This window comes from Acinonyx jubatus, chromosome B2, assembly GCF_027475565.1.
Source record: "Acinonyx jubatus isolate Ajub_Pintada_27869175 chromosome B2, VMU_Ajub_asm_v1.0, whole genome shotgun sequence".
Classification (NCBI taxonomy): Eukaryota; Metazoa; Chordata; class Mammalia; order Carnivora; family Felidae; genus Acinonyx; species Acinonyx jubatus.
In genome coordinates this window covers 140,457,223-140,481,146 of record NC_069385.1, presented here as the reverse complement: position 1 = coordinate 140,481,146, position 23,924 = coordinate 140,457,223, and the positions used below count along the sequence as shown (strand labels likewise).

The window sequence follows — 23,924 nt, the reverse complement described above, 5'->3', positions numbered from 1 at the left end:
TTATAGGATTAGGTCGAAGAGCTGAAGACCTCTCTGCTGAGCAACATCGACTTGCTGTGAAGTAAGTTTTCACAGTATGTTCTCTAGGCCTTGGTGTATCAGTGTCCAGAAATCCCCCTCTTTTCAGTATCTGCATATTCACTGCATTATATGGAGGTAATACTGTCTGTTTAATGCATCTGCTGTTGATGGATACTTGGGGTTGTCTGTCAGTCTGTGGCTTTTACAAGTCAGTGATGCATGACCCTGTTCCTTGGTCATTTTAAACAAGTTTGGGTATAATGGTGGGACAGATTCCCGGAAGCGGGGTTGCTGGGCCGGAGAGTAAACGGATCTGTAGTTTTGTTTGTTTTGCAAGATTCTCCTTCACGGAGGTTGTTATGTCCGTTATTACCGAGTTATTGTTATGGGGCCTGTGTCAGAGGGTCCTCAAGAAAGAGTTGTCGGTGCCCGTCAGCAGGATTAAATGCTGGTACGAAACGGACTCAAAGGGCTGGACAGAGGACTGGGGGCCGGGGGATGGGAGGCAGGTGGCAGGAAGCAGGCTGAAGACAGATTGTGGCTGGTGTGGGTGTTGGAGAGGAAGGGAGACTAACGGAGGAGAGTAGCATTGATGGGGAGTGGAAAGAGCCCGTGGCGTAGCACATCGGGGAAGGTGGTGCAGCCATAGTGGTGGAGGGTTCCTGCCAGAGACTTGTAGGAGGCAGGATAAGGAAGAGAGGGTCCTGGGTGGTCGGGAGACGGAGTGCCCCATTTTCACACGAAGGGATCGGGACTTGGAAGAAGTGGAGACCCACTGCAAGAGACTAATGAATCCAACTCTTTGGTCAGTGTTATGAGGGCGTAAGTGCTGTAGGGTATATTCCAGTGACGGGTTACCAGGGGCATTTTAGGGAGCCTTGTCCCCACAATACCATCCTGCCCTTTTAAATGCCATTAAAACACTACCCAGAACTGGTCTCTACAGAATTGTTTCCTGCCGCTACTTCTGTCTGTTGTTCAGGACCTCGTGCCTGGATGCCAGAGCAGACAAGAGGCTGCACAGGGGTGGTTTTGTGTGTCCTCTTCTAGTGGAAACTGGTTCCACCCATCATTGGTTTTGTATTTATTTTGGCAGTCGGGAGGGAGTTTTCCCATTTCAGTGCATCTCGAGCAGCTAACATTAGGTCAGGTTCCCACCCTGCCTTATGTTTATTACCTTCCTTTTTCTCTTGTTAGGCGACCAAGGGTGATGAGAAAGCGCATTTCCCAGCCTCAGAGCCTCCTTTACCCTGGACCTCACCCTCCATGGCCATAGCCGCAGCCGGCCAGCAGAGGGCGCCACGGAGCGCTGCGCCTTCCCAGAGCCACTCCCCAGTTTAACTTGCCCTTTCAAACCAGGTTTCTAGCTTTGGTGGATTTTTAGAGAAACGGAACCCAGAAAGACCCCCGCACGTCTGGTAATCTACCAAGACAACCCCTGTGTTTAGGATTGGCCTACTTGCGGATCTAAAAGAAAAATACAAAGACCGAAGACTTCAACTTGTTGTTTATTTTCACAGGGTAAAGCCCTCCTTTTTGCAATACTTAAGCTATCTTCTCAACTTCATGAGTGTCATAGCTGGCCCTTGCAACAATTTCAAGGATTACATAGCCTTTATTGAGGGGAGACATACGCACATGAAGTTGCTGGAAGTGAACTGGAAGCAGAGAGGTTTCCAGAGCCTGCCAGAGCCTTCTCCCACCGTAAGTTTTTAGTGCCGAGAGTGTTTACGCAGAGCTCCAGAAAAATAGAGCTCTGCTTCCAGGGCTGACTCTCACTGGTAATTGTTCTAATTAAAAAGCCAAGCAGTTCACCAAAAAGCGTGGCCAATAACCCCCCCCCCCCCACCCCTATGCACTGAAAATACTGGTATTGGTACTTATTGACAGCAGTTTTCCATGTTGGAACACCACATGTTTGTTGCACAGAGGAGCTCATTGGCTGGAAATATTAAGGCAATTCGTCCATTAGTCAGTCAGCCAATATTTAATGCTTACAGTGTGCTCGGCCCTGTGCTAGTTAACACGTTCGGATTTATGAGTGTTTTGTCTTTAGGGATAGAAATTCATATCCGGCCCAAAGATAATATCGGGAAAGGGGGGATGGGAAGGGGCGGGAACCAGAATAAATGTGATTTTTATTTCAGAGCCCACCTCTTACGTGGGAAACCAGTTTTACGTGGGCACGCTTAAAGCTTGGTTTTATTGACTTCGAGAGAGTTTTAAGATGGCTTTTTAAAAAATATTTTCATTTTAATTTGCATTTTGCTCACTTCAAAGTGGTCAACAATAGGATCGCTTCTTGAACTTTATAAAAACGCTGCATTTATTCAGATCACATGGCCTGTATTTAAGGGACGTTTGTAATTAGCTGAAGGAATAGGGAACATTGGAAAGAGGAGAAAACCGGGAGATTGGAGTTAAATATTTTGTAAATGCTACAACCTAGGCAAAGTTAATTATTTGAAAATTTAAGTGACTTCTGGAGCATGCGTTTTCAGAGAGTTTCGGTGCTGTCGGGTCTTTGACAGTTTATGGTCTGTCCACTGTCTCCTCTCTTGCTGCGGCATCGAAACAACATAGCAGTGAGGTCACCGTGGCCACGAGACATCAGGGTGCCTGTGGGTGTTTCTTGGCAGGGTCTGGCACAGTACTGCTTCTATGTTGCACGTGCTCGTAGAGGATATTCTCAGAGAGTCTTAACACCACTCTCCAGGGAGCCTCTTGCATGTTTGTGCATGGAGAGCATGAAGCAGGGAGGTGGTATTTTGGCTGAAGACACATTGGTGGGAGAGGGTGGCCCTCACGAGCTGGTGCTTCCCCAGTGTGTTGGCATCATCGTGGCTAAGTGTGGCGTGCACTCGACTGGGAGCCAGGCGTCGTTGGATGCCTTGCAGACACTCACTCACCTAACCCTCAAGCTGAGGGAGGGTCCCGCTGTCCCCATATTACAAAGAGAAAGTGGCCCCCTTTTGTTTTTTTTTTTTTTAAGTTGGGAACCAGAATCCTATTGATGTTCATTTGACATTGCGTGGAATGTCAGGGAAACTGAGCAGAAATCACTTGGTCCAGAGGCATTTAAAACACTAGCACATCATGGGGCGCCTGGATGGCTCAGTCGGTTAAGCAACCCACTTCGGCTCAGGTCATGATCTCACGGTTTTTGAGTTTGAGCCCTGCATCGGGCTCTGTGCTGACAGCCCAGAGCCTGGAGCCCGCTTCGGATTCTGGGTCTCCCTCTCTCTCTGCCCCTCCCCCACTCATGCTGTCTCTCAAAAATAAATAAACGTCAAAAAAGCCAAAAAACCACTAGCACATCTCAAGGCCAGAGCAGACCACATGTAAACCATGCTGGAAGGCTTCCTAAAGCTTTCCATTACCTGCTCACGTCCTGGCTCAGGCCCTTGAAAACTGGCACAGAATCCTTCCTACCTAAGCCTCTGTCCTTGTGGTGACTGAAACCCATTTCCTCGGCTCTGCTGGTGACAGAAGTGGAAGAGAAGCGAAATGGTTCTTTTTGATGGAAGACTGCCACCCTATAATGTTATTTCCCTTATGTTTTGGGTAATAAGACGCCTACCTTTTATTAGCAGAATGTGCTGGTAATCATGGTCTTCCATTTTAGATACATTCAGTCCTCAAGGGTCAGAGGTATGTTCTTTCTTCACTTGTAGCCCATATGCCCAGCATCCAATTTGTGTCCTAGGCGTGCCTCTCCTTCTAGGGCCTATTGCCAAACCGGCTGTTGGAACAGCTTTGTTCTTAATGTGCCCTTGCTCAAATTGTTTTTCTTCATACTGGAATCTTGAATGGTTACACCGATTCTTTTCCACATTTTCAGGGAGCTGTGATCCGCAAGTTGTACATAACCTTGGTGTCTCTCCTTCTGTTTTTGACACTCACGAAGACCTTCCCTGTCACCTGCCTGGTTGATGACTGGTTTGTTCATAAAGCGAACTTTCTGACTCGACTGTGCTACTTGTATATCGTCATGCAAGCCTCGAAGCCCAAGTATTACTTTGCCTGGACGTTAGGTACGTTCGACGGAATGGCCCTGCATGACAGAACAGCATTTGGGGTCACCTAATCAAAACAGAGTTCAATGCGTCATGGGGGTGGCTGAGCCAGTATCATTTTGTATTTTATCGCACAGCACTTCTGTTTCCTGCCATCCATAAACTCAATCACCCATGATAAGAGAAAAGCAATCCTGCCTCTCGTTTAAACTCAATGCTATTAACAGATGTCCAAATCTGGAAGCTTCCTCCGCCAGTCAGAACTGGCCTTCAGTACGGCGGAAAGTTAGGGAAAAATTCCAGAATGAGCTGGTCATCGGGCCATTTTTCTGGGTTGTACATAATACGGGATACATGCTTGAATAATTTACCGATGCATATCCTGATTGAGGTTATGGTTCTTTAATTGTTGGTTAAGATTTTTTTCAAGTGATTTTTTTTTTTTTAAGGTAGAAAATTCAACTCACTTTGATTTTTCTCTCTTTCCTTTCAAACACTTTTAGACTGGAAAAGTTTAAAGCTTTGCTGGAGTGAGCCGTGAGTCCTTCTATTTACTTACCAGGCGTGGTAAGGGATTTTGATAAGGCACGGCAGCTGTGTCTAGTTCACATTTGGAACCCTTTCAGGAATGGAAATTTGACTTCTTAGCTGAGGGTGACCTGGGGCTTGATGTCAGGGAGCGGTGATTTGGTTTATTAAGCGAAACAGATGATTAAACTCGGTGCCTGGTGCTTCGCCCATATTCCGTGAGTGAAGGCATAGCACTTAATTGAGTTCCTTTTTTCTCATTTCATGCTCCCAAGTTTTTATCTCCAAATTAAAGCCGGTAGCTACTGAATTTTTATTTTTTGCGGTAAAATAGACATAATGTAGAATTTATCATTTTAACCATCTCTATGCGTCCAATAGACTGGAATTAAGTAAATACACGGTGTTGGGCGACCATCACCACCATCTGTCTCCAGGACGTTTTCCGTCACCCCAAACAGGAATGCTGTACCCGTTAGAAAAAGTAATATTCTCCTCATTCCTCCCTCTCCCCGGCCCCTGGTCTACATGATTTTCATAGGTCGAGATGTTCAGGGATAAGTTCAGTCCGGTGCAGTATTGATGTAATACTTGGCCAGAAAGATCTGACTTAAGGCTCTTAAACAAGTTTGCAGCATGGGAAATTGTGTCTGTCCTATTTGGTTACTTCAGGGAGTTTTTGTCGAGGACCGGGTGCTGTGCTCGGGGGAACGCAAAGCGGGGACAAGAGCTCTGGTCTGTGGTCAAGATGGTTACGTTGTGTGGGCACAGAATTGTGCACCCCATCCAGGCAGGACACAGAGAGAGCTGTCCCCAGGCGAGGAGTACAGAGGGGACGAGGAATATGGGCTGGGGCTTCAAAAGTCCTATTCCTCTTTCTGTAGTCGTTTGATTACTTGAGAAGGAGAATTTCCTGTAGGTAGGCGTGACGCATACTATGGTGAACCCTGCTCGGCGTACCAGGCTTAGTTTTCTACGTGAATTACTTAATGTCTTCACTCTGCTCTAACCTGCGGGTGCGTCTGTGTGTGTGTGCACGTGGGCGTGTAAGAGAATGAGTGAGAGAGGAAGAGCTAATACTCTTTCACGCCCTCTTCTGCCTTCTGCTTGTTCACTTACTTTCCTTTTCTCTCTCCTCTCCCTACTTTTTCCTCTCCCGTATTCTGTATCCTAGGGCTTACGGGCTGGCTTCTGGACTAAATGAACTCCTGCTTTAGGAGGAAAGAAAGGCCAGTCCGTGGCCTCATAGGGAAAGTCTAACACGAGGTGGGTTGTGCTGGTGGGGCTGAGGGTGGGGAGGGGGTTCTAGGGAATGGGGTGTCATTCTGCCCTTTCAGGAGTGCCCCAGATACTGGGAGTATAGAAGTAATCTTTCCCGTGGGTAGCTTTTTCTTTGGACTTGGCTCTTTTCTATACCCTCCTCCCTTTATCTGGTTTTGATAGCTTCAGTAGAAACACTTCATTAATTTGTATGGCCTCAATTTGAACCTTGTTAGTTTAGATTGCTTGGGCTGGTCTGAAATTAACCTTTGTGTTACGAATAAAGAAGCAATGAAGAGTGTAACAGGGAATGCTTAAACTGCTTTACCAAATAATTGTTTTATCCAGCTCCTTAAAACATCATTTACATATAATTGATGCACTAATTATACGTGATTATAAATTTAATCCTTAAAGCTGGCCTCTTGATGGGTCTCAGCTGAGCTGCACTGTGTTAGCCTCGTTTTCTCGTTACTGTTTACAGTGAAATAATTAAAGCTGTTTTCTTTGGACTTCATGTACGATCCTGGTTGTTTTTCCCTTGCTAATTAGTACTAATTAGCGAGACTCAACTTCAGCCCAGGCTGTGTTCCAAGGATCACGACCTCCAAAATATGGGTATCCAACTTATCTATGATCATACAGTAGGCAATACAAGTAAAGCCAGTTTGGGGCTGGTGAATTTAGCACCCACCTCCGCTTGGAGACAAAAACAAGTCTTCGGTTAAGAGGAGGCGGAATGCACTAGGGGGACCCGGTACGTCCCCATCCTCTATAGAGACGTAGCATCCGAGAGTCGCTGTTTCTGGTCCTTCATTTATCTTGGCGGGGTGGCTCGTAGCCGCTCAGGCTGTGGGATCAGAATTCCTTCTAGCATTCGGAGTCTGGCATTGTTGACCACCTGCGTGATGAGAATGTTAGCATCACTAAGCCTGGGCAAGACGGACGCTGTGGTAACAGCTAACATTTCTTGAGCGCCCACAGGCAAGGCACCGTGCTGTGCGCTCACTCATATCTCATTTAAGTCTTTCCACATGGCTTTAAATTCGATACCATTCTTCTATCCAATTTCCTCTCAAGGGAATGGGTGTCTAGATGTCAGACAACTCTCCCGAGGCCATATGCTCAGGGTGTTGCTCGATGGGGGGCAGGAAGCCAGGGGCTCTGCCTCCAGAGCTCACCCTTGCCACTGTCTTCGCACCGCCGGGAACACTGACTGAGAACACCTGTAGAGAGAGAGCTTTCTACAATCCTGGAAAGGTAGTGAGAACCAGAAAGAGAAGAAGTTGTTAATCTGCGTTTTAGATGAGGCCGGAGTGGGGGGAAGGAGCTGAGTGAGGGGCTGCCTTGCGGGTCCCAGCCCTTGTTTTAGTCTCCGACACCGACCCCAACTGCCCCTCTTCTCTTTGTCTTGTCGTTCAGTGTCTTCCCGCACGTTTAAACTGGCACACCCAGTCGTTTCTTAACTGGCACACCCTTGCTTTGTTGTTCTTCTCCTTGTCGGCTGAGTATCCATCCAGTCAGCTTGGGAGAATGACCTATCAGCGCTCAGTCCTTCTCTTCCCTCCTTCTAAAAGAAGCCAGATCATTTCCCAGTGAAGCCAAACATAGTCACCCGGCTAGAGGACCAACCTGGAGGTGGTAAAGCAGTCATCAGCCCTGCCAAAAGGAAAGGAGACGAACATAGAACGGGCTGTTTTTCTTTAGAGTAACCCTTCAGAAGTCACTCCGGAGCTGGCCCTGAACTCCTATAGAAAAGAATGAGTAGAGCTACAAGAAAGATTTTTCTAACATCTCCTCAGATCTTAAGACGGCGCTGTGATTTATTTTTTATTTTAACTTCAGTGGAGTTAACATACAGCGTTGTATTTGGTTTCAGGTGTGTGATATAGTGATTCCACACTTCCATACATCAGCAAGTGCCGTCCTTAATCTCCAGACCCTTTTTCACCCATCCCCCTATGCATCTCCCTTCTGGTAACCATCAGTTTGTTCTCTAGAGTTAAGAATACGTTTCTCGGTTTGTGTTTTTCCCCCCTTTGCTCATTTGTTTTGTTTTTTAAACACATATGAGCGAAGTCATATGGTACTTGTCTTTCTCTGACTTATTTCACTTAGCATGATACTCTCTAGTTCTATCCATATTGTTACAAATGGCAAGGTTTCATTTTTATGGATAAATCATATTCCATTGTGTGTATGTGTGTATACATACACACACACATACCACATCTTTATCTATTCATCAATGATGAATACTGGGACTGTGTCCATAGTTTGGCTATGGTAAATAATGCTGTATCTCATTGAAGCAGTATTCTTGTATTTTTTGGGTAAATAGTAGTGAAATTACTGGATCATAGGGTAGGCCTTTTTTAAAACTTTTTAAGGAACCTCCATACTGTTTTCCACAGTGGCTGCACCAGTTTGCATTCCCACCAGGAGTCTATGAGGATTCCTTTTTCTCCACATCCTTGCCAACTCTTGGTGTTTGTTGTATTTTTTAACCGCTCTGACAAGTAATAAGGTGATAGATATCTCATTATAGTGTTGATTTACATTTCCCTGATGAGTGATGTTGAGCATCTTTCCATGTGTCTGTTGGCCATCTAGATGTTGTCTTTGGAGAAATATCTGTGTCTTCTGCCCATTTTTTATCTGGACTATTATTTTGGGGGGGGGCGGGGTGTTGAAGTTTCTTTTTTTAAAGAAAATAGTCTGACAGAATTGAACTAAGTGAAAAGAGAAAATCAGCCTCTTGGTCGGCATCTACCTTGATTTCATCAGGTCTCTATCTGATTACAAAATTGCATAATTAAGGAATCAGAAATGTTGCACTCACCGCAGGGGGACATCTTCTTACCGTTCAGTGAAGTGAAATAAAGATGGAAACGGGCGTTTTCTCAGACTGACTTTGTGGGTAGGACGCTTTGGTAATGGGGTCCACGTGTGGTCTCTGTGGCTGCTGGCCCCAGGTTCATGTCTGTCTCAGCTCTTTGTCTTGTGTTCTGAGCTTTTCTAACTGTATCTCAGCAGCTCTGGCTGAAACCTATTGGCATGTCACCCTGAATGTGTCCAGAATGAGCTCCGGTTTCTCTTTCAGAACTAACACTATCAGTTCACGTTGTGCCATCTTGAATGACAACTCTCGGGCCTGAGTCCCCTGGGTCCTCGGTTTCTTCTGGCCTCTGCTTCTGAGCTTAGATGTGTGTTTACCTTCTTCCCTGTCTCCCCTTCTATCAAGTTGGTCACTAAATCCTTGCTGCTTTGTTCTGATTCATTTCTCTTTTACTTCCATTTTGTGTTCTGTGAGCGTCTAGTGCCTTCTTATTATTCGCAGGTGCTCACTAAATGCTAGCGAATGAATAAAAATGAGTCCGTGAACGTTAAGGCCACCAAAGAACCACTGATGTTTCTGTGATTTATGAAGGTACCAGGTCCTTTAAATTGTGTTGGTTTCTTTCCCAAAGGAGAGACCACTGCCTCTCTCTCAATCTTAAAGCTAGACAGACATTTAATATCTTATAAAGCAGCAACGTGACTTTTGTTCCATATCCTAATGTGTTGTTTTAAAAACCATAGCTGATGCAGTGAATAATGCAGCGGGCTTTGGGTTCAGCGGAGTGGATAAGAATGGAAATTTCTGTTGGGATCTGCTTTCTAACCTAAACATCTGGAAAATTGAGGTGAGTCTATTATGCTTTTGCATCAAGCTTCCATCGCAAATAGAGCAAATGATTTGCTTTGAGTGTGGTGTCCCTGGAAGTTCTTCCTCAGAGTGTCCGAGGGATCAGGGAATTCTAAGTCGAGCAGCCCCTTGGACTTTTTTTTTTTTTTTTTTAAGATAACCTACTTTCTTGACAGTTTGCATGGCTCAAGGAATGACATGTAGAAATCTGAAAAGGAACCAGGAAAATTGTTTTGTTGTTTACAGTCCTGTTCTTTCTACTAGAAAGTACAGATGTCGTCTTCTCTCATTTCACATTCTGCTTTCTTCAGTCAAGAATACAGACTGGAAGTTCCTGCGTTTAGGTTGTTGTGTGGCAGGCATTCTCTGTGGTTCCTTTTGAAACATTTCTAATCCATTTGCTTTTAAGAAGCGTTGTCATGGCACATGGCTTTTAGGCCACTCGAATCAGCGTGGGTTTTTTGTTGTTGTTTGTTTGTTTGTTTTTGGTCTTTCCCTGGCTCTGTTCTTGGATCACGGTTCGGTTCTCAACATGTCCTTATCTTCAGAGGTGGTCTTGTTGGGGCCATGAGATTCCTGGTTTTCCTGGCATTGTGTGAGCGGTCAGAGCAGCCTTTCCTCCTGGCTGCTGAGTGGGAGTAAGGACTCGGTTCTTGACCTACAGAAGGGTTGGTCCTCTAGCCGGGTGACTCATATTTGCTGTCGGTTCTGGTTTCCCACCCACCACAGGGCAGGCAGGGTGCCACGGGAGAGTCTGAGCAGAAGAGGATGTGCGTGTAGAGCAAGAAACCAGGGATGTGGAGACTGACCGCCTGCTCCCTGTTAGGTGGACACCAGGCCAAAAGGGGACATGGCCGATGTTCTCCACCTTCTTAATGCCCGAGGCTTCTCTTCTTCTTAATGGACAAGCAGCAGCCTCCAGTACGACCTTTGTCATGCGTGGAAAAGCAGTGTAGATCATCTACAAGCTTCCCATTTCTATACAGATGACGTCCGAGAGAGTTGCATCGGGACTCCATTCCCTTTTCCCACTCAAGTTCTTGGCTTCCTCAAAAATCTTGGATCACCGCTGGTTGCTTTGGGGTGCTACGGGTGCACGTCCTTTACAGCAGCTCCCTTTGGCCTGCTCACCAGTCCCCTCAGCCGTATGCCCAAAACACAGCCCTCCTGTTGTGGGTGTGTGGTCAGGGTGAAGCGCTAAGTTGTTAAGTCACATCTTTATTAGAAAAGAAAACCAGAAAGCAGAAGTTTGCATTCTCAGTAGAGAATCTACTAGAGCAAAGAGCTGAAGAAACCCAAGGAACCCAAGGAAGTCTGATTTAGTTAAGGTACTTCGAAGCTGTACATATAGCGTTGTATTAGCCAAAGACAACATAAATAAAACCCCTTAGGGCTTTGAATTAAAAAGTTATAATATCTACTTATGTATTTAATTTTCTGTCTAATCTATCTACCTACCTACCATCTCTCACCTTCCCTCCAAACATACTACATTAGGCCAATGTATGGCCCAAGATGTCCTTAGGGCTGGCATAGAAAAAAGTGCCACTTATACTCTGCCTTTATTAGGAATTCTGGTTTTTTGTTTTGTTTTAAAGTAGGCGTCATGATGCGGGCTTGAACTCACAACTCTGAGATCAAGACCTAAACTGAGATCAAGAGACACTTACCCAACTGAGCTACCCAGGCACCCCAAGAATTCTGGTTCTTGAAAGTTTGCTTTATGCTTTCTACTACCAGCCTTTGATATGACTTTTTTCTTTCTTTCTTTTTTTTCAATGAGAAAACCCAACTGATGGATTATTTTGGAATCTCTCTCCTTGGCACCTGTGTCATTGCCAGTTGGGTGATGTTTGTTTTCTTTTTTTGTATGGAGACTCCTTCATGCGTGAAATCTCTCCCTATTCTAAATCCAACTGGAAGCCCTTGAACCTGTGCAGCTCTTGGCAGAATCACTTCACAAGACTGACCTAGTGTATAGATGGCCACATAGGGAAAGATGACAGTTAAATTTAGGTTGTCTCCAGAAGAGCCTAAATCGACATGATGAAACTTTTCCTACGGCAAATCCCCCTTTAGAGTGTTTAGTTTTTAAACTCAGATGACTTAAAAAAAATTTTTTGTAACCAGAGTGGGAGAAAAACCTGTAAGACATTCCTTCAATTTTCCTATAATTTGAAAATAAGTTTTGAGGGAAATGACGACTTTGCAAGCCAAGTTTTAGTGCAAAGCGAACTGTCTAAACACCAGGAAATTGTACTGTGTAGGATGGAACCACTGATCTTCTCTGGATGGAGTCGTCTCTATGCACATCTAATCTGCCGCCAGGGAAATTCTGGGGAGGACTTTCCATTACTTGGGGAATTTTTGAAGCTAATGATAGGTGTTATTTTCTTCTTTCTAGACTGCCACAAGTTTCAAAATGTACTTAGAAAACTGGAATATTCAGACAGCTACTTGGCTAAAGCGGTAAGAAAAATAAAAAAAAAATGACCTCATTGCTCGTGGCACTGGGATATGTTTAGATGGGCGTCGCTAGATGAGCAGTAGTCTGCCAGGAGTAACGTGTCATCTGACACTTTTGTTGTGTATTAACATCTCTGCCCTGTAAATGGAAAAGTAGAAATAATGTGAGAGGGTCACAGCGTAGCATAGTTACTTTAGTGTATCAAACACCTAATAGTGCCCTTCTTGTCTAGCGGCCACTCGTGCAGTTCTCAGGGTACTTCCATAGGAGATGGTAGTTATCCCCATTTTACAGATGTGGAAAGTGAGACAGAGAGGTTATGACACTTGCTTAAAGTCACACAGCTAATGAGTACTTGATAAGAGCCCAAAAAGACTCTCTCCAGAGCCAGGCTTTCAAACCTCTGTGTTTTGCTGCCTCTTACCTATAGGAGATTAGGCCAAGGAAGGTCAATGTCAGCATCAAATCACTGAAGATCTCCATTTATCCCTAGCATTAACAGCTTGATGGCACCTTGAAGATTTATGTTTTTTTAACCTCATGTTTTAGTTCATATTTCTCTGTCGTTTATTTCCCTACACATTCCGAAACTGGAAACGTTACTTAATATGGAATTAATAATGTGCTATCCTTGAAGCAAAAAACTCTAGCTAGCGAATACTCCGATCATACGAGTGCAAGAAGAGTGTGAAACTATCAAGCTGCAGATTCTGTTTCCGATACGTAGCATTTTTCATAGGTCCCAACATCGGGGTAGGAGACAATATACGGTAACACTCCAAAGTAAACTCAAGCAGCGCCGTCTGAGAATTGACCGGAACATGCAAATTTTGGGAGTTTGTACTTACTGCTGCTATTAATTTTACCAGTAAATTTAGCATAAACCTCTATTTCTTTTTTTGTTTGTTTTAATGTTTATTTATTTTGAGAGAGAGACAGAGTACGGGTTGGGGAGGGACAGAGAGAGAGGGAAAGAGAGTCTCAAGCAGGCTCCGCACTGTCAGCACAGAACGTGACACAGGGCTTGATCCCATGAACCGCGAGATCATGACCTGAGCTGAAATCAAGAGTTGGATGCTCAACCACCTGAGCCACCCAGGTGCCCCTAAACCTCTATTTCTGTATGTCAGGTAATCCCAATATCTCCATTGGGAATTTATGTTCTAAGATGACTGAACATACATAATGAGCACATAAAAAATGTAACAAATATTAAAAAATCATTTTAGAAAACAAAGTATCTTATTCATACAAAAAGATACAGAGGGTAAGAAACAAATACCTGTGAAGACTAGCCCATTTCAAAGAAACATAGGTTCTGTGTCTCTTTCCCCAAATGCATTCTCTTTCTTTGTGTGACAAGGAAGCCATAGTCCTTAGTTTGGGTTCACTTCTGTTGCGTTTGACAATCCATACAGAGCTGGATTGGTGTTAACTGTTTGAATTTCTATTTTATTTTATTTTTTGGGGTTCTATTGTCTAGTAAAGCACCTAGTGGTTTCCTTATACTGCCACTGGCAATTTATAGATCGGATTTGGGAGAAAGTCCCCATCACTTTGTTTTAATCAACCAAGAAGTCAGAGATCTCCAGGGTATTTGCTGACCGTTTCTAGGTCCTCTTCAGTGTCCCTCTTTAAAGCGAATTCGTGGATTGAAATCCAAAGACACTGGGAGCTCTGAAAAGTCGTGTAACCGACACCTTGATTTTGTGCTGGAGTCCTTGCCAAGAGAGATGAAAAGGTTTGCAGCGTTGGCTGGGTAGATGGCATGGAGGCCAGGTTGGGATTCATTTTGACCGAAGGAAGATACCCACTTCGAAAGACGCTATCCTGATCTGAAAAGTTCTAGTGCCAGTGGCACTGATCCATAAGTGTTCCCGGTACATCAGGGCACTGGTGGAGCTCTTGCTGGGTGGAGTGACCGCTTGGACTTTTATTAGATCTCGTATGACGGGGCCCAGATCATTTAGTTCCATGCAGTTTAAAACTTCCTATTCTACTCCCCCAGACGATTGGACTACGAATTCCCTGTCTGGTAGCATTCAGGAAACGGAGCTCAGGCAGCTGGCATTGCATTGAAAAGCCCTGATAGGGGTAGGCATGTTCGCCATCCGTAATGGGTCAGATGATTTCTGTGTGGTCTGAAGGCACAAGTGTAGTTAGACGTTTCTGGTCCTCTGACTGATGGCTTGTTGTACCTTCCTCTCTTCATAGAGTGTGCTATGAGCGGGTTCCCTGGTACCCCACGGTGCTAACCTTTGTCCTGTCTGCCTTGTGGCATGGTGTCTACCCTGGATACTATTTTACCTTCTTAACTGGAACCCTTGTCACAGTAGCAGCCAGAACGGTAAGCTTCCTTTGGTTGTAGGATCTTTTCCCCAATAATCTGATGCCTGTATGTGTGTTACCTTCCGGTCTCAGAAGTAGGTGGGGGAGATGGGAGCGATACTTTGAAAACTCACCACACAACAGAAGTCTTCCTCTTAGAGAAATACTTCAATATAGGAATTTTTGGCCACCAAGTGATTAACTGCTTTTCTGTTATTTACAGTTGGTATTTGCAAAACAAGGAATTTTAGGACTAACGAATGTTTCGTACCTTAAGAGATGAAAACATTTTTAATCATTAAGCAGTCTACCGATTACGATGCCTTCGTAATTGAGGCTCCACAGGCTTCATTCTGCTTGTACCCAACTCATTTTCTCATTTCATTACCGTAAGCTGAGAAACAATCCACCAAGTCTGTGCAGCCAGTAAAATTGTGTTGTTAGAGATCACTCTAACTTTTCACATGCTCATGCCTGATCCGATTAAGTTAGTTTGTGTGAAATTCTTTGTGAATTTGTTTGGGTAGCCTCCAGTTCGTCCTGGACTGTTCCTACTCTGTGCTGGTTGTAGAGTAGGATGCTAAAGAAACACAAACCCTGCCTGCCCTTAAAGAACGAAATGAACACGTATGTGAGTAATTGTAAATCAGGGTGTGCTGATTGTGCAGTAGAGTTTTGTATTTGATTTAATCGCAACCTTTGATAATGATTGTGGCCTTCCATATTTAGGTGCCAGGGATTAAAAAGAAAATTTTTTTAATGTTTATTTATTCTTGAGACGGAGACAGAGCATGAACAGGGGAGGGGCAGAGAGAGAGGGAGACACAGAATCTGAAGCAGGCTCCAGGCACCGAGCTGTCGGCACAGAGCCCAACGCGGGGCTCGAACCCATGAACCGTGAGATCTTGACCTGAGCTGAAGTCAGATGCTCAACCGACTGAGCCACCCAGGTGCCCCTGGTGCCATGGATTTTTAATGACATTTGTTAAACTGTATTTTGGATGTGAATTCAGGAGCCCCAGCGTAGCTATTCACACTTTCTTTAATTCATGTATCCTGTGAGTGTTTCAGGCACTGGAATCCCGCAGTGAGCAAGAGTCCCTTCCCTGCAGAATACCTGTTTTAGTTCGATGAATGTGGGTTGGAATATGCGTGTGAACAAGAATAATTGATTATTTTAAAAGTGCACTAATCAGCATGAGTAGTAACGTCTATATGCCACATATCTGTAAGTGGAAAACAAGGAACGCCGTGTCTTTTCTCCCATTCACATACCCCTTACATTATAAAAGCACAGAACAGATGGCCAGGACAAGCTAAAACAAAGACCGGAATTGTGCTCGTTTATATATCCAAAGTATTATTCCTGAAAATGCCTTTAGCTCTGTGATGTCAACTGGTATCAAAGCATTGATTTATGGAAAGCCTTTCTTTTGGGTGGCCTGGACATATTTTTCACAAATGAGGTAGGTAGGGGGTAGAGAGGGTTGATAGAACAGGAGAAGGAACTCAGGAGTTTGCTTTCTGATACTGCTTACGCTCCCCAGGGGGTGGAGCTCTGACTGTCTTGAACTCGCCAAGGAGTCTTTAGCTTACCCAGAGGCCCCCAGGAAGCCTCTCCTGCTTTGGGGCTAAGCTACCTATAAGCCAGTCACTGTGCCAGCTGCACCTTTGGTTCCTGGATCTGGGAATTACATGTCTTTCTGGAGGCAAATCTAGTCCCATTTATTAAAAGACCTACAAATTAATTATGGAAAAGTTAGCTTTTCCATATTATATCACAGATTAATATTTTCGGCATGGAATATGGTTTTCGATAGAATCCTAAGGAAAAAAAAAAGCCTAGAAAATAAATCCGTGCCATCAGTGAAAATATAAATGTGGATGTGTATGCATAGCGAGAGGCTTGGGAGGATATGTGCCAAGGTTATAAACAGTGCTTTTCGCTGGGAGATATCAAAAGATAAAATTCTTTTTTGCTTAGTTCTTTGAATACTTGTCAACAGTGGACATAAATATGTGTTTTTACATTAATAAAAATCATAATGGCATTTTTGATCACCTGTGTTCCCAAGGTATACTGCCCCCCATGCATGGAATAAAAACTGGTTTTATTTTTTTATCCCTGGCTCTGCCTTCCTTGGCTTGCAGATGAGGAACAACTACAGACATTACTTCCTTTCCTCGAAAGCCCTCAAGGTTGCATATGATGTGGTCACCTGGGCGGTCACTCAGCTGGCCGTGTCCTACACCGTTGCTCCCTTCGTTATGTTAGCAGTTGAACCAACCATCAGCTTATACAAGTAAGTTTCTGTCGTTCTCCATTGCCGTTTCATAAACTTGTCTTCTCTGCGTTTGGCTTGGGAGTCGGCAAATTGAATCCATCAGTATTAAGAATTTCTAAATATGGCTTCCACGTATCTTAAGTGGAGGAAACTGCCAAAATGCGAAATACGTGTCAACTTACAGCAGGAATGTCTGCGTTCAGCTCAAAACCATTTAATACCTTCTGGTTGCTGGGCACTGTCCTAGAAGTTAGGGATAAAATGGTGAGAAAAATAAAAGAAATCCTTCCTGGTGCCATGGAGGGGATAGCTTGATAGAGGCAGCAGGCATTAAGATTGTACTCAGAGTGAATGACACTGATGAGGTTTTGGAGTGGTGGGGGTTGGTAGCTGATGGCCAAGAAAGAATTGTTGAAGATGTCTTTGCTGCAAGATGTGATTTTATCAAAGCACATGGACAGGACCGGTGGGCAGGAACAGCTCTACTGGGGTTGTGAAGAGTGACTAGTTATATACCCTGGAGTTGGGGGAGGTAGAGTCAAAAGGAGGCCTCCAGAAGGCCTTTGGTCTGCTAAAGAGGACTCCTAGGATACCTGAGGCCTTGCTATTGTGAAGCTAAGGTTGTTTTTCCTCTAGTAAGGCATTTACGTTAGGATGGGAGGGGGTTCCTGGAGGAAATGTTCTACTCCGTATTTGCCTCAAGTATTTATCAATGGGCTGCAGGTTGTAAAGAAATTTAATTTTACCTGCTATTTCTTTCTTGCCTTTGTTCCCCATATCCCTATGGAGAGGAACGTGATACCAGGGGCTCCAGGAAACGGAGTCTAGAGATAACTGGAGAGGAGTCTGTTGATAATAAATTACCAAAAAAAGGCCATCTTACGATATTTGTGAACTGAGGGGGATTCCCGTCCCGCATGACTGTGATCTCTATTAACTGCTTGTTTCCTTTCCTTGGTCCTTGGGCGGCCAGGAGTGTCTGAGGAATATGGCACATATCCCACCTGGGGGCGGGGCGGGGGTGCTGGCTTGCACTTTGCCCTCAGCTTGCCTTAATGCTCCCTCATCAGTACCGAGACTTAGGAGGGCACGTAACAGGAATCGGACTCAGACCGGACATCAAGGGTAGTAGCTTTTGGGTGACAACGGCGTTTGAGCTAAGACCTGGAGGCTGCATGGGGGGGCAGCGACACATAGTGTGTGTGGGGATGTGAGGGTGCTGGTCCAGGTGGAGCACTCTAGGGACTGTGCTCCAGACACAGGGAACAGCACTGAAAAGGCCCCCCGTGCTAGGAGGAGGTTCTGGGCACTGAAGCCCCAAGTGACCTGAGTGTTGGCAGAACCGAGAATCCATGGTAAATAGCGGTGAGCTGAGGGGAGAGAGTAGCTATCAGTATCCCTGTTTGTCGTAAGAGGAAGTGGAAGCTCAGAGAGGGTGATTGAACAAAACTCACACACCTCGACCTGAGTTTCAGACCTGGAGTTCCTTTATAGCAAGAACAGTAGCGCAGTCACGAAAAATGTCTTTACAAGCTATTCGGGCAGAATGTTACTGGTTGGAGATCATGCTAAATAGCGATGTGTTGGAGATAACGTGCGTTTAACCGACTAAAGTGTGCTGATTCCTACACTCAGGGGCTCTAGAGGAAGAGAAGCAAACAGCTACCAAGCCAGATCACCCAAGTAGATTTCCATGTATTTACGAAAACAATAATTCCCTGCCCAGATCAGCTCTGTCCAGAAGTTTCTACAGGATAGAAATGCTATCCGGTGTGTTAGTCATCGGCACGTGTGGCCGTTGAGCATTTGCAATGTGGCTGCGGTGACTGAGGAACTGAATTTTCAATTTTATCTACTTTCAATTAATTTGAATTGTAACAGCCACGTGTTGCCAATGGCTATCATAGATTGCATCTCACAAAGTGTTTTCAGCATCTCTTAAGAGAATCACTGAATCTGATGAAAGAAATGAAAATTGAATGGGCGTTTTTTTTGTTTTGTTTTGTTTTTTTTGTTTTTTTTTTTAGCGGAGGTGGGTCTGGTTGCATTCCAGATCTGTTCCTCACTTGGGGCTAATTTCGGTGACTGGCAATGAATGGCAGTTGTATGCAAATCACTTCTCAGCACATCTATCACTGCTTAACATTTAAATTTCAGATGTGCTTTATTTTTAGGTCTAGTCGGTTTTCAATCTATGGTGACTTCCCATCTCAGCTTTAAATTCCCATCTAATCTTTAAGTTGTGAATCCCAAGTAAATACTTAAATGTATTATGGTGACTTCCCATCTCAGCTTTAAATTCCCATCTAATCTTTAAGTTGTGAATCCCAAGTAAATACTTAAATGTATTATGAAAGAACCTGTCTGAGCTCAGGATACTATGACTAAATATAGCCCGAGTGAGTTCTGCCACAAACATTTCCCTCGTTGCGGAGGCCGGGAAGTCCCAATATCAAGGTGCTGGCAGATTTGGTTTCTGGTGAGTGCTATCTTCCTAGTTTACGGAAGCTGCCTTCTCTCCGTGTCCTCACAGGGTGGCAGAGCCACACAGGGAGAGGCAGCTTACACTCTGGTTTCACTTTATCTTCCTATAAAGGTACTAATCCCATCACGGGGCCCACCCCCAACCAGATTACCTCCCAAAGCTCCACTTCTCCAAATACCATCCCTTGGGAAGTTAGGGCTTCAATACATGAATTGGAAGGTTGGGGCACCTTTGGTCCATGGCTGGACCTTTTTGGGAACTCATTTTGAAAGGCAAATCCTTATCCACGAACTTGTCTTTAAGTAGAAGACGCTTAAAAAATATATTTTAACATTTACTTATTGAGAGAGAGACACAGAGCAAGCAGTGGAGGGGCAGACAGAGAAGGAGACACAGAATCTGAAGCAGGCTCCAAGCTGTCAGCACAGGGGCTCGAACCCATGAACCGCAAGATCATGACCTGAGCCGAAGTCCGACGCTTGACTGACTGAGCCACCCAGGTGCCCCAGTAGTGACACTTTCTTAAATTCAGTGTGTAAGGATGCCAGGTAGAGACCTCTTTTGCAGATAGCATCTCCTTGAGAGTGAGGACTATGCCTCATTCATCGGTGTATCTGGGGTACCTTGTTCAGAACTAGGGTGCTCAACAAATGTTGAGTTTTTCCATAATAAAGAGATGAAGTGTTTCTTAAAATTTTAGAAAAATACGGAATGGCAGAATAGGTTACTAAACTTTGGGAGGGGATTGAAATCTAACATAACTGTTCCAGTGTAGATACGGCCACATGTGAAAGATTAAAGAAATTGCAAGAACAAAGCGTGGCTGGAGTGCCTGTTGAGCCAGTGTGTCTATCTATAGAACTCTTTTTCACTCTCAGTGTCCTGGTTTAGACAATAAATTAATTGTTTACTTGCCTGGGGCTGGTTAAATTATAGGAGCCTCCTTATCCCCGGTTTTGCTTTACATGGTTTCAGTTACCCGCAATTACTCTCTGGGAGCAAATGATCCCCCTCCTGATGTGTAATCAAAAGGTCAGTAGTAGCCTAATGTTACTAATTTTATCATCTCCCATCATCACAAGGGTGAGTACAGTACTATTGTACTGTATTTTGAGAGGAGACCATATTCTTATAACTTTTATTAGAGTACATGGTTGTAGCTGTTCTATTAATTTCTTTGCCTAATTTATGAATTAAACTGTATCATAGGTCTGTATAGGGAGAAACAGTATATATAGGTTTCAGTACTGTCCACAGTTTCAGACCTCTACTTGGGGCTCTTGGACTGTGTCCTCCAGCTAAGGTGGGAGGGAGGTATCTGTGGTACCTTCACTCCTATATTCCTGTTGTTCCCCATTCCCCTGAAGGAAGGAAGGGCTTTGCCTTTTTTTAGGTCCTGGTTTAATGCTTTGTACATCCTAAGCAGTAAATGCTTATTGAAAGAATAAGTGAAGATGTATTTGCTTCTGTTAGAACTCTTGACTATTCTGTAGATGCTTTCAGGGAAATTTATTTAGGGGATGTGTGAATTAACCTGATTCCAATGGGTCTGAGAAGGATACATGAATCTGTTCTTGGTTTCTTGACATTATTTTCCTTTGATCTTCCAGAAGCATTGGAGAACGTTTAAGTTCAGCCTTTCCAAAAGGCTATAGAACAGTTGTACAAATGTGAGCTGTGTCTGATTACTTGCATTTACAGATATTTATTGTCTACATTGTGCTCAGTGTGCTGAATGCCACATTTACACAATAGAAATGCACAGACTGAAAAAGCAGCACTTGTTTCTTATTAGTTTGGGTGAAAGCGATTTTCAGAGTCATAGAGCAGGTTTTGAAAATCTGGATTGGTCTGGCTCCTAACACACACAAGAACAACTCTTTACACTTGAGCATATCAGTTAAAGTGTAAGGTGCGTTTGTGTCTAGGGAACAGAGTATAGGGTTTGAATTGGGTCCTGTGTGTTCTTAGATTTCAAATCACTAGGGGTTTCTGGCTGTTACGGGATTAATGCTCTTAGTCTGATCAGGGCAGGGGGACAGTACTGTGTATCTATCTGTAGATGGGCTGATGGGTTTGCTGTGTTCAGTTCTATGCTTTTGGTCCATCCCTGGCCTGCTCACCTACCAAAGGAGCCCCCCTTGGGGTGGATCAAGGCAAACTGGAATACAGATGGATTGGCTACTGCCCAAAATTGTGCCTTCGCTTGCTGGCCTGCAGGTGACGTAATCACACCCATGTGACTTTTCCCATTTGCATCCTTGTGCGAAATATAATTTTTGTGTTTTATTTTAGGTCCATGTACTTTTATTTACACATCATAAGTCTTCTGATAATACTATTTCTGCCAGTCAAACCCCATGCTCATATTCAGAGGCAGCCTCAGACTCTGAACTCCGTTAATAAGAAGAAAAAAGATTGATACCTCCAAGAAAAAGCTGAGCTTGTAAAACTGCAAAACATCGGAAAGTTGAGACCAAAAGGCTCAAGGGTTCTCCAGTGACTTAGAAGCAATGTTTACATGCATTTTTTTTTTAAGTGCAGGGAGAATTTTTATCAAGCCTTTTTAAGTCAGCCATGTCCAATTGATTTAATATTTCCTAGGACATTTGAGTGGTGTGGAGGTATGTGCAGAATGTGCCAGAGACCGTGCAGTCTGGGCTGCTGGGTCTTTGCTTCTCTGGCACCATTTCCAGCCACGGGAGCCCATACATCTGCTCCGGAAGGCAGAAGGTGGTTGCTGACAGAGCTGATCTTCCAGAATATACCCAGATATGGTTGTTCCTTGGGAAGCCCCAGACCCTTTGACCACAGTGACGACACTCAGAAGACCACGGAGGAGAAGGAGCCGGCACGAAAGAACCAGGAGGACTTGCCGTGAACACTTGAGTGGATGGAAAGTCAGGCATGCCCTAAAGTAGGCTGCATTTTTTTCCCCAAGAGATAGAACTCTTCCCTTTTTTCCTTCTGAACTGAGCCAAGATTGGAAATCAGTCTCCTGTACTCCAGGAGTCTAGGAAGGGCTACTGTTTTCCATTTCACACACGCCATACTGTTTGCCCAGGGATGGCCCTGAGAAAACACCCAAATGTTTGCACCATCAAAGGCAGAATAAATAAGCCTTCTAAATAAGTAATTTGTTTTAAAAAAGTAAAGTTCCATAGAAGCTTGTTAAGAAGCAGCATTTTTCTCTTTGCTCACCTCATTTCGTGGAGGTGTTCATGATCTTGGTTATGATACACACACCAGCTGATTTTCACTTTTCTGGTTTTGCGGTTGATTAAATTTGACGATTTTAGTTGAATCATTGTATCGGAGAGCAGAAATGGAGGACCGTTTTCTATCCTTGTTATGAATGTGCTGTGGTTCCTTTCGGGGACTTCTATTGGATAATATTCTATGTGGGAGAAAGAAACATGGTATTAAATGTGCAAAACGATGAAACTGATAATAATAAATTATATGTTACAACAGTGTACCCTAAAGTAATGGTGAGAGAATTTGTTCCAATCGCATGGCCCCCAACTGGTTTTTTACCAAATGAATGCTGTGTTTCTATATAAAGGAAGCATTCCTGAATGGAATGATTGCTTTTTGTTTCTGTGAGGGGTGACTCAGCATTCTGAAGCACGTGCCTTATATTTGTGTGTTTCTCTAAGTTTTAACAAATGCACATAGTTCAGGTTTTTCTCTTAAGTTTTAACAAATGCACAAAGTTCCAGTTTTTATTTGTTTAAAATTTGACCTTTTATGACCTGTTCAATTTGTCCTCTATGTCAGGTACTTGGAAGGTTTTGGTTTTTGGTTTAATTTCCTATCTTCATTCCCAACTTTGCAGGTAGGATTAACCCCCTTTCCCAGATGAGGAAACAGAGAATCAGGGGGGAGGTTTGCTAAGTGCCCCCACAGTCACAGAGTTAGTGAAGGAGCAGAGATTAAAATCCAAATTCCAAAGCTTTGGACAGTTTCTAATTTCCAGGAGGTACCCTGCTGCTGCTTAGGGCAATGAAATGTGAAATGATATGCTTGTCCCTTGAAGAGTTTGTATGGTGTTCATGGAGAATACTAGAACCTAAACTCTAGGCCTTATATGTAAGATAATGGAAGTTAAGAAATAGCACATTTTGGCTGGTGTCTGAGGCTCACCCCAATTTAACCAGGTAACCTTGGGGCAATACCACCTTGCTGGTCCACGAGGAATGTTAGGGGAGAGGGGATATGGGTACTTACAATCTATCAGGGTCTTTTTCCAACAGGAACATGTAGAGGTGCAAGACCAAGAAAAATGCACACCAGTAAAAATGATATAGGTCACCGTGGGCCCAAAGTCTTTGGAGTAATCCATATTACAGTGAAGTCTTTGAACTTTGCAATATGATTTATATTCAGGTTTCACTGTATCTAAATATCTTCATTTCTGAGAGAAGGAATTTTGGTAACAAGAGGAGGGGTGATCACCAGGGTGACCATCCTGTTGTACCAGTGACTTTACTGACCCCTCAGTCATGGGGAAACTTGGACCATTTGGTCCCTCCAGTGTTTGCCGAGAATCAAGTATTCATTACAGAATGGAGTCAAAGTCAGGCCTTTGGAATCTGGGCTCATAGAGGCCTTATGTCAGACAGTGCTGGGCTCTTAGGCACATTTTTCTTATTGTGGGACTTTATTCAGTGCAGGCACTTTATTGTGCTTTGCAGATACTGCGTTTTTTGTTGTTGTTTTTACGATTTGAAGATTAATGGCAACTCTGTGTTGAGCAAGTCTGTTGGCAACATTTCTCCAACACCATTTGCTTACTTCGTGTCTCAGCTTGGTGATTCTCACGATATTCCAAACATCTTTGTTA

General features: G+C 44.0%; 1 protein-coding gene across 5 annotated transcripts in view; it reads left to right on the top strand.

Moving 5' to 3' along the window:
• The window catches only part of MBOAT1 (membrane bound O-acyltransferase domain containing 1), a 104,068-nt gene extending 81,512 nt beyond the window's left edge, over positions 1-22,556 (top strand). For 4 of the 5 annotated variants that reach the window (XM_027040399.2, XM_027040403.2, XM_027040400.2 and 1 more), the window contains exons 6-13: positions 7-61; positions 1,542-1,725; positions 3,863-4,055; positions 9,408-9,511; positions 11,918-11,982; positions 14,195-14,327; positions 16,460-16,611; positions 21,374-22,556. In XM_027040399.2, coding sequence (XP_026896200.2) covers positions 7-61; positions 1,542-1,725; positions 3,863-4,055; positions 9,408-9,511; positions 11,918-11,982; positions 14,195-14,327; positions 16,460-16,611; positions 21,374-21,500 — 1,013 coding nt within the window. In that variant the 3' untranslated portion in view covers positions 21,501-22,556. The remainder of the gene's footprint in view (positions 1-6; positions 62-1,541; positions 1,726-3,862; positions 4,056-9,407; positions 9,512-11,917; positions 11,983-14,194; positions 14,328-16,459; positions 16,612-21,373) is intronic. The other variant, XM_027040401.2, reaches the window with a different exon arrangement.
• Positions 22,557-23,924: the final 1,368 nt, after the last annotated feature.